Source organism: Topomyia yanbarensis, chromosome 2 (genome assembly GCF_030247195.1).
Source record: "Topomyia yanbarensis strain Yona2022 chromosome 2, ASM3024719v1, whole genome shotgun sequence".
NCBI classification, from domain to species: Eukaryota; Metazoa; Arthropoda; class Insecta; order Diptera; family Culicidae; genus Topomyia; species Topomyia yanbarensis.
Window position 1 is genome coordinate 170,698,620 of NC_080671.1, and position 11,268 is coordinate 170,709,887.

The 11,268-nt window shown below is 37.3% G+C and overlaps 1 protein-coding gene across 1 annotated transcript in view; it reads left to right on the top strand.

Moving 5' to 3' along the window:
- The window catches only part of LOC131679891 (uncharacterized), a 55,084-nt gene extending 46,345 nt beyond the window's left edge, over positions 1–8,739 (top strand). Inside the window, exons 8-13 of the mRNA XM_058960642.1 lie at positions 1,123–1,214; positions 1,291–1,523; positions 6,150–6,624; positions 6,692–7,107; positions 7,173–7,238; positions 7,295–8,739. Of these exons, the coding sequence (XP_058816625.1) occupies positions 1,123–1,214; positions 1,291–1,523; positions 6,150–6,624; positions 6,692–7,107; positions 7,173–7,238; positions 7,295–7,441 (1,429 nt within the window). The 3' untranslated portion in view covers positions 7,442–8,739. The remainder of the gene's footprint in view (positions 1–1,122; positions 1,215–1,290; positions 1,524–6,149; positions 6,625–6,691; positions 7,108–7,172; positions 7,239–7,294) is intronic.
- Positions 8,740–11,268: the final 2,529 nt, after the last annotated feature.

The window sequence follows — 11,268 nt, forward strand, 5'->3', positions numbered from 1 at the left end:
GGCCGAACAGAATTGCTACAGGTTATCTGCATCATAATTCCCAAAATTACATATAACGCTGGTATTGATCTGAAGGCACGTGCTCAATAACAATATCAGGAAAAGCGATAGTAGGGCTACCTGTTACGACATTGTGTTTTCGCGGCGATTAAATGCTTTTAGGGGATGGTGACAGGACTACATCTTCTTCACTGATCAATCAAAACGCAAGTTGATAATTCAGAACACTGTTCCAGAATTTTTAAAGGTGTCCAGTTTATATCTGCATTATTGGGGTCGATACCTGTTATTAACTTTCAGAATTTTAAATATGAAGAGAACAGTCATCGGGGCTACTTTACGCCAAAATTGGGGAACGATATATGAGTTTGTCTTTAAAATGTTACATTGTTTTATGATGAAACTAAAACATTGAACCAACGAATGTTTTGCTTAAAAAAAAACAGCATCAAATTTGAACTACAAGCTCAAGTATTGTTTTTTTTTATTTTTAGTGTAAAGTAGCCTCCGATGACGGTACATTAAATTTCAATCAAATCATAACGTGTACAAACATGGAAAATTAGATGTTATTGAAATTTGCTAAACGTTACGATCCGTATGGTCTCATTGCTTCGCGAACAATCTGTGAGCTCCCTACAATTCTGTTCTGCCTGTTCCCGGGTAATTCATTATTCGCGCTAACATTCAATTAAACCGAAAGAAACACGCCTGGCCGTGAAAGCCACACACCAAACGACCTATCCTCCCACAAACAACCTCATCTGGTTTAGCGGTGGTTACCGCAATCCAAACAGATGCCACATATGCATCAGACTAATTCCGAATCTGACTTGCAACTCGCAAGTTCATGATAAACTGATAAGGATTGTCCGGAGATGTGCTACTCTCAGCCACTATAGTCCCTATCAGCTGCTGCGTAGCTCAGCTCATCTGAGTTGTTTGTATATCATCATTGCCATCATCCCATAGGGAGAGATGTAGCTGTTTTCACATTGTCCAGGAACGTCAAATCTATCATTGGCGAAGGAAGGTCTGTAAACCGTAGACACAAAACTGAACGCCCTGAATGGTCTGATGGACTGCTTCTCTGTTCAGCCATTCAAAGCGTGCATAATTTTCTGAAAGCGCACCGAAAATGGTTCATCGTTCGGCAGTGGCGGGAAATATTTCATTAAAATCGGTGTGTAATCAGTTCCTCGGGGCAATTGCTGGTCAGTTTCGTTGCGTGTGAAATATTAGAACCCGGAGGCCGCAAATTTTGATATTCTATCCTTATTTCGTAATCAGTTAACATCATCACGCTCGGTCATGGTGCGGTTATCGGTTGGGTTTCACCGTTTTTGCCCTACCTGCAGTCCAACGAGACCCATCTGACGTCCGGACCGGTGAACATTGAGCAGGCCTCATGGATCGGGTCCACGCTTTGCATCGGAGGATTAATCGGTGCCACAACGTTCGGTTTGCTGGCGGACCGATTGGGTAAAAAGTTGGGCCTTCAGCTGGTCGCAATTCCGCAGTTGGTTAGTATGGAAAATTTTGGTACAATGATTTGCATCTACGCGTGAAATTTATTTAAACCGTATGTGGCGTGTGCACAGTGCGGTGATTTCGCGCAGTGTATTCCAGTGCTAGGATGGCACTGCATAAATGTGCATTGTCACGTCTTTCATCAGCTTTGCTGCAGGGCTTGTGTTAGGTTTATGGACATGAAGTTGATGGCTAAAACATAGTGCTGAACTAAGATTCACCCATTTTTTATGGTGCAATAAAGAAGTTGCTCTATTCTTTAACTCGACGACTGTTTTCCAAAATTGATTCCGCGCCCGCCATGTAACAAATTGTCACAAATTTATCCCTTTTAGCTCTAACGGCGAGTGGGTTCCCATGATGGGACTCCTCGGCTGCGAGTTTTCACTGCATGCCACCCACTCCCGTGTGCTAAGCACTCTTTACAGCTCGGAAGATGTTTATTAGAACAGCTCGTATACACTCTTTTAGCAACTGGGAGCGCTCGTAAAGGAGCGAAGGGATCAGGTACGGCATTCTGATGAAATCCTAGAACAATGCAAGCAAACACTAATTAAACTAACAGTGCGCGCGTTCGCATTAAATTGTCATTGCATACATACGTTATCTGTCTATACAGGTTTATACCGGTCGTATTTAAAGAACAAATTAAATATATTGTTTTTCAGATTATTCTTAAAAAAAACTTGTCTTTTAAGGGGCGTCTACTATAAAGTGCTCAAACTGAAAGTAATTTTTTTATACGATTTTGATGGCAAGGTGACAATGGACCTCTCGTTAAGGTTTATGTATATATTCATTATGAATGAAAAATTTTCAGTCAGGCAAAGCCACACATACGAGCGTTCGAAGAGAAGACGTTCAACCATTTCCATGTCGAGGAATGCCGCGGAGGACATGGTAACTCTTGATACAATTGTCTGAAATAGGAAATTCAATAAGATTTTTAAAACATAGACTTGTAGTTACTCGATGAACCAAAAAAAAAAAATAGAACAGTTGGAATTTCGGAAAATGGCATAAGAAAAACCGAAAAATAAAATTCGGTCACTTTCCTTCAAAATAACGAGGAAGATTTTTGTATTCCGTTTTCCCTTAGTTCATCGACTACACATGTTATGCATTCTCATAAAAAATCAAGTCAATTCGTTGAATGGTTTTTGAGTTATCGGCAATTTGAAAAATGCGGTTTCGAGAAAGATGCTATTAAAGTTGCCGATAGACTGAAACCGTTGAAACGCATGGTTGTTTAGAACAAAAGAAGATCAGTGTGGCCAATGAGATTGCACTGCGCTTTTTGAGAGGTTCAATACTAACAATTAAACGAATAAAAAAACATTAATGTTTTTTTACCCACTACACCAGGCAACCCCTTAACCTTGCAGAAGTCGCGCTAGTGCACTGAGTTCACACTGCTCTGAAAATCTAGCGAAATCGTCTTAGAGCAACAGCAGCTGCTCGTTCTGTGGGCCATAAGTGCGACTTCCGGAGGGTTAAGGAAATAATACCACATATTCTATAAAAGTCCATGCTGGCTAATGGGTTTGCATTTTTGTACCGATTATACACTTCTGAGCAAAAGTAAAGGGCGTATATTACGCACTTCTGGGCAGAAGGGAAGCATGTATGTGATATCCAGCAATAAAATCTAACGCTTTTTAAGGATAGTTTCTTTTTTGAACAATGAAAATTGGAAACACGAATTCAATATAATTTATTGAAAAAAGTAAAAAAAAAACTAATCTGCTACTACCAATTTTACTAAGATGGTAAATGGAATAAAGTTCCGTCTCACTAATATATAGTAAATTATCGTGAGTAATTATTTGAACAGTATTGTGCAAACTGTTTTTTTCGTCAAGAAGAATCAGTATTACAGTATTATTAGTAGTAACAATGTTGTTCAGTCGTGTTCAAATCTCAATTAGTACAGATTTATAAAACTTTGGTATATACTTGCTGAAATGATCTAAACCTAAGATTATGTGTATGAATAAGAGAAGCAAGTGAATCACGATAGTAGGAATTAATTCAGAGATATTTCATTTCTTTAGGCATTTTAATTTTCATTTAAATTCAGCATTTTCAAAATTTTCATTTTCAGCATTCCACCAAAACGCTCAAAGAGAAATTATTTTCATTTAAAGTTTGATTTTAATAATTACCTTAACTATTCTTTACATTTATTCTATAATTTATCATTTCACATCCATGCTTTTTGTCAAATTTAAATATTGAATCATCCTTTATACTATTTAATTGCCATTGAAAATAACTTTTTATACTTAATTCGGCAAAACAACCCATTCGGGAAAATACCAATCGGCAAAATAAACCAGTTAATTCGTTATCTGGGAAAAGCCAGCGTGAGGAGTTGACGAGCAAGTAAAAATTACTATTTCAATGCAAGTATTGCTTGTGGCACAAAAACTATTCGCACTTAACATTCTACTAAAAAATTATCTCAAAGACTGGTTAGTTCGACTGGCTTGTCTGTGAGAGTACCATCTCTATAACTTCAAATACATGTGTTTTGACAGCTCGCAGTTTTCAGTAGCAGCTTGATTACTCACACTTTTGAAGTGCAGAGTTCAGGTTAGTGGAAAGTGCGCAAAATCATTCACTAGAGATTTCTTCTAATATAGTCCGCTGGTTGTATCAATTTAGTACTGTGAACGAATGTTTTAGAATATATAACGCATAGAGTACTTTTCTTACAGCTGATAGATTTGCTCTGATTCTGTCGTAATTTGGAGGACAAGGACAGCGTATATTGGAATTGGTCACGAAATATTCAATAAATTAAGTCCTTATGTTTAGAAATTCACTTTATGACGGTAGTCGATCTCATACATACATATTCTATAGAAGCCAATGTTTGTTAATGGGTTTGAATTTTTGTAGTGAACCGCATTAAATACGTTTATCTCGAAACCATGTATTTAATCCGAATATCCGATTCATTTAATGCAAAATGTACCAGGAATGGTCATAGATGTATACTACCCATGATCGCATATTTGTCCCGTTTTCTTTGGGATTTCCTATCTTTATGGGACTGACTCTTGTAGTAATTATTTAATTCGATATTTTACGAAAATTATCTGAGCGATTTATGCATATATTCTTTCAGTGACATATTTGACAATAAAAACTGTTCCTGTCATTTCATTATCCCACAAAAAATCTCAAACTTCAATATAAGTATATTTGACCAAAAACTAATTATTTTAAGAAGTGCATATATGCAGCATTGAGGGGAATTATATATATTTGACATGTTAAGGTTCCACATATTTAAAAGTGTCAATCCAAGCGATTTTGCAGTTTTTTTTTAAATTTACGTTTTAACGCAACTGCATTTCATTCGGGTGCGTTTATTTTCCTTTTCCGTTATACCAGCGTCATATCAACCTCAATGCAGACGATACATTAGCTTCCATCAACGTAAATGTCCGTCAACGCCACGTCGTCGTTCCATCAAGATAAGTTGAATGCGTCTCTCGTTCACACTTCCCGTACGTCAAAGCATTCCGTGCTGTTGATGTTTTGTGTGAATAACTCCATTTAACTGCATATAACTAATTTTGACGTTCCCATGACGTGCTGTACCGGTGACGAAAGCCAGGCGTATTGTGCAAATCGATCTTCAAACAGCCGCGGCTTAGACTTTGTACATAAAATATCCGAATAAATTCATTTTCCTACATTCTTGGTCTACCAACGAAGAACGAAATGCGAGTGGGAGCGAGAGCGCTAGCGACTGCAAGAGTGCGAGTGAAGGCGAACGCGTTTAAGAGTGCGAGAGGATACGAGTGGGTTAAAGAGCGCGAGTGGCTACGAGTGGGAGTACGGACGAGTGGGAGCATGGGCGAGCGGGAGCATGGGCGAGTGGGAGCACGGACGAGTGGTAGCAGCAGTAGGAGTGAGCGCCAATGGGTGGGTGCGAACGAAAGAGTGGGTTTCAATATGTGCAATTTGAGTCGCTTTTGGCCGACTGGCACACGCAGAAATTCTACCCGGCTGGGGAGTGAACGAAAGAAAGGCATGCATGGAGAACACTCGGATACGAGTGTTGGGCGCAATGAGAACACGCGAATGAGAAATACAAGAGTTATTTTTACGAGTTCAGCAACACTGGGCATTTCACGTGGATTTGTAATGCCATTTTTGATGAATGTTACGAAGACGGGGTTAATGGAAGTTTTTCCTTCCTTCAAAAGTTTTATGAGGAGCTATAAAACACTAGCATATTTTAGTCCTACCATTATAGCCATTCAGTCCTCGGCGCAGAGAAAAACATTGACTTGAGGACTCCTGTTTTCAGTCGCCTTGGCATATGTAGAAACAAATTAAATACTGCACCCTACTTTATAAAAGGTTATTCGTGAGAAAGCAAGGCACAAATATCCGAACAACATGGGTATCGTGCCATTTGAGCCAGTAGCTAGCACTGCAAGGAGCTAACCACAACTGCTGTCGCATTTCGACGGCAACTTGAATTAGAACTTCACTTATTCCACCTCAAACAAAAATTGCATTAGATTGCAAGCATTTGTTGGATATCGGAAATTTTAGTTTATTAAAAAAAACTATCTCGTTTTTTATTTCTTTCTTAGGGATTCTGGTTATGCATTCTCCTGGGTACAAATGTCTACCATCTGTACCTGGGCCGTATCTTGGCCGGCTGTGGGGGCGGTGGTATCCTACGGGCTATCCCACTCTACATTGCGGACATTGCCGACTGCAGGCTGCGTGGGATGTTGGGGTCCGTGCTAATCATCACCCTGAACCTTGGCATTCTGGTAGGATTTGTATTGGGAAACTATCTGACATATTTCACGGTACCGGCCGTAATGTTGAGCGCTCCGGTAATCTTCCTCGTTGCAACCTACTTCCTGCCGGAGACACCGTATTGCCTACTGAAAAAGAACCAGAGCAACAAAGCAGAACGATCCTTGATGTTCTATCGGGGAATCGAGGGACACTTGCAGAAGTCGGTTGAGTTTTGCAATGAACTCGAACAGTTGCAGATGGCTGTTAGAGCTGAACAGGAATCGCTGGATAAAAACAGACTAACCTGGGGTGATTTTTGTATGTGTTGTGATCTGTGATCTTCCACATGTTTTTGAAAAATGACTGGAGCATAAATTTCTTACAGGTACTACACAAGCACGAAAAGGATTAGGTATTGGAATTTTCCTGATGCTTTTGAATCAGTTCAGTGGAGCACTGGCAATTATCACTTATACAGCAACAATTTTTGAAGAATCGGGGTCGGATCTATCCCCAAAAATGTCATCAATTATTGTCGCCTTGATCCAACTGGTTGGAACCATTATATCCTTTACTCTCGTCGATAACTTGGGTCGTAAAATATTGTTACTCATCTCAACGTCCGGAACTGCAGTGGGCCTGTTTTCCATGGGTCTTTTCTCATTCCTGCAACAGAACGGTTACGATCTGAGTCAACTTCAGTCGCTGCCAATCATCAGTTTATCGGTAACAATTTTGCTTTCGTCGATAGGCATCCTTTCGTTACCATTTGTTATACTAGCCGAGGTTCTGCCTCAGAAAGTAAGTTCATACTATAGGTTCTGTATAACTTGGCGATGGCTTATTATGTGTACATATGTTTTCAGATCAGAAACGTTGGCAGCACAATTAGCATCACAATGGTATCGACAAGTGCATTTGTTGTGCTCAAGGTAAATTTTCGTAGCAGTTTTCATTCATTTATATTTATGTTCGTTACTCGTTTCAGCTTTTTCCAGTCATGATGGATCGAATAAAACTATTCGGAACGATGTGGGTTTTGTCGTCGTTCTGTTTTCTGGCTATATTCTTCATTATGTTAGTGATACCGGAAACCAAAGGCAAAAATTTGGTCGCCACTGACAACCGTCAATGATATGAATAAACAAAGTATAACAGTCCTCTATTGAGCTTTTTTGTGCTTCTCCTCGGCATATAGCTGATCACGTTAGAAATAATTCAGCTCAGACTGGTGCAAGTGCCTCATGAACTTACCATCATGGCCAATAAAACGTCCAACGAAACATCGAAAGCAGCCAGTACGAATCACATAAATTATGTGCCACAATTAACGAAGGATGCCCATTGGATTGCTTTGACTTAAGAGTTATGTGAGAAGCGTAAAATTATTTTATCATTCAATTAGGATATAAATATTACCAGTGTGAGATGAGAGAAATAACATTTTTAGGGGAATTGTGGGAAAAACCGACACTGTGGGTAAAACCGACACCCCACAACATTTCCTAGAAATCAAATTTTTATTCATTTCATAATGATACATTATTATTAGTACGTTCGTTTAGAGCATTTGAAGAAAAATTAGATTTACGTTAGTACGCCGAATGTCATAAAAATAAACAAAACATACGACAGCAGCGTTCATACTCGTCTGGATGTTAAATTTCGTTGGTAGATTTTAAGGTTGTAATCGAACAAAAGCTTTTCAAATCACCACATTTTTCAGTACCTGTTATTATCGGTCTGTCCTATGATCAACTAGGTGTATTGAAGACGAGTTTGAGAAATTCAATATTTTTAATTGCTTTTATAAAAACATGTGCGCTGTTGGGGTAAAACCGACACCCTGTGGTTAGGGTAAAACCGACACGCTGTTAAGATGGTTGTGTATACTTGCGATTCATTTCAAAATACTGGGGATCTTTGTGATACTTCAATTAGCCTATTAGAACACTATAGTATTAGCAGAAATACACAGAAATACTTTTATTTTGTTTATTTCTTGTAAGTCCCTTTGAAAATCAAAAATTGGAATTTTTGCTTATCTGATTCTATCGAAGCTTTTACTATTTCTGCAAAAAGCTCATCAAACCGAATTTCTAGTGTTCTCTTGGTTTGTCATAGACGAACTTTATCACAAAGAAACAATGATCTTATGTATACCCCAATAGATCGTTGATGATCAGAGTCCGAAAAATCAAATCTAAAAAAGATTTTACTAAGAAGTGTGTGTGTCACTTATAAGTGAATGAATCCAATTAGCAGAACGTAGAACGCTTGCAAATCTTCTCTTACGAAATAAAATGACACTGGAGGTTGCAATGATGTGCGCAAGGATTATTTGGAAATACTCATATCAATAAATAATCCTATAGCATAAAATACTCTTATTTATAGTACTACGCTTTCGAACTTTCTTCCCCTCACTACACGATGAAGCAATAAAAAGCACATATTTGCATCATACATACTCACACTTTATTAATCACGAATATATCTCATTTTTAATAAAGATAAAGATTTTAATAAAGTGGAGAGAAAATAAATTAAAGGGGGTGTCGATCTTACCCCTATGGGGTGTCGGTTTTACCCCAAGTGGCTACAAAAAGTCACTTTATTTTCCAAGTTTTACAACCAATAATTTTTAATGAAATTATTTTTTTGAAGCGCTGAAAAAATTAAGTCTTGTTAAGAACTTTCTGAAGAAGAATTCCGCATAAAAACTATAATTTTATTGGTTTTGTGGCAACTTAGAAAAATTGTTAAGCTTAAGGTGTCGGTTTTAACCAAAATTCCCCTACTTGTATAAACGAACTTGAGTTCCCGCCTCATGCATTGCAATTTACGTACCATACATACTACAGATTGTATTGCCTTGCGCTATCTACCGCCAGAGCGTTGTGTGTAATATTGAGTTCAACATTTCACGCAATATTGCTTCTATGACATCATGAAGCAAGATGATATATACAAGGTAAATTGGGTGAAGGGTTGCACTCTTTTAAAAGTGAAAATGCAACAAATAAAAGGCTATGGCGGCGCAAGTTTCGTGTTTTTTGAACATTACATATAACTTCACTGGTTTAACGAAATTCGTACCTCATAAAATGAAAAAAGTACTCCGAAATTATGCAGATATTCTTTTTCTAGAATGCATTCGTGCCTTTTTAACTACATAACCAACAGGACTCTTCACGAGTCTGTCTCGCGTCGCACAGTGGACGGAGGGTGGCCGAAACCTTTGAAAAAGGTCAGTTTTTGGTATTATATTTTTTATATTATTTATATTATTGTTCTAACATTGTATTATATAATTATTTACAAAGTTTCAGAAAAACTGATTACGTATTTAATTTTTGTACCACTGTAAAATTCAAGTCGTAGAATACCTCTACAACAAATATGCATGGAGACTAAAATGTTTCTTTTTTTAACATTTCGGAACGATCTAGTGATTATGTTATATTCAGAACTAAATCTTCTTTTCGCGTAATTAGGTGGCTATCTGCGTTTATACGTATGCCAAAGCGGAAAACAAATTGAATTTCAATAGAGACGCACGGTTCTTTGAGTAAAGCCTTATTTGAAATAGCTATTAAGAAGAAATTAAAAAACGTTTATTGTCGAAATTTGGAAACCCTGGTGCATATTTTTAGTTTGTTAGGGCAGTTTATCTGAAACAAATGGTGTCCTACATTTATACGTTCACTTGGTAAAAATACCGTTTTTATAACGCTTTTTTTAAGTAAATATCAAGTAATAATCAACACTACATTTAGTAGTCAATCGATTTTCCATCAGTTTTGAGACAAGTTTCATACACTTGGACATTTAATCATTAAGAGGGCATAGGAGTTTTTTCCCCGTTTGCTGACATATCTATTTTTTTCTCGATAACGGGTAGGCAAAATCTATTGAGGTTTTTATTGTTATTGTAACAATCGTTGTTATGGAGACCGTGTATAAAATTATCTTTGACGAACTCCACAGAATGCAACATTTATGAAAATATTCAACTTTGAAAGTTTTATTAAGAGCGGTAAGGGTTTTGGCGTCACAATATGAAGGAAGACCTTGAGGGAGACTTTGAGAAACACAAAAAACTACAAGGGGCAGCCCTATGGGGTTGCACGAACTGTAGACGTAGGACTATACTACTTAATGTAAGATATTTATTTTCTTAGTACATTTATAGTAATAATAAATCAAATATATTTCTTACGTCTGGTTTAATCACAACCAATCAACATCGAGTATTTTATATTTAACCAAACCTTCTTGGTTATCAGGTCATTTCATTTGTAGTAGGTGATCGAATCTGATTGAACTTATTTAAGAAGATCTGAAGAAAGAAGACAGAAAACTGTGACCGAACTAATATCTGGAACTAAATCTTTATAGCATAAGATTAGCTTGTAAAAACTTTTCGATTGTGTGTGGTAAAAAACCCGGATCAGTGAAGAAAAATCAAATTTTAGACAATGTAATCACATTTCATGTATAGCCCAGAATGATTGGTCTAGTTATATTTTGCAATTATTGTAACTTTCCTAAAGTATGCATACAAATATAGCGAATGCAGTGGTCTTAATCATATATCGAAACTATAAATATACAAGAATAGAAAACAATTCTATATATGGACAAGATGCGTTTTTGCAACGGTTTTTCAAGTGGCAGTGTATTCATTCATAGATAGGCTTTTTGTAGTTTGTACCTATTAGTAGAATCAAAATACTATAGGCTGAGTGGAAATGAATCACACGAAGGGGAAATGAATCAGTGAATTGATCGAACGTAAATAATAAACTTTTGTTGTGCAATTTAGTAACAAGTTAGATCTATCTACCTACAGATTCGCCTCTAACATTAAACCCAAGCGCTCAAAGCAAAATGAATCAACGCTAATGATTATGGGTAGAGCGAAAGAGACAACTAATACCACGACACTATGTTAACCGA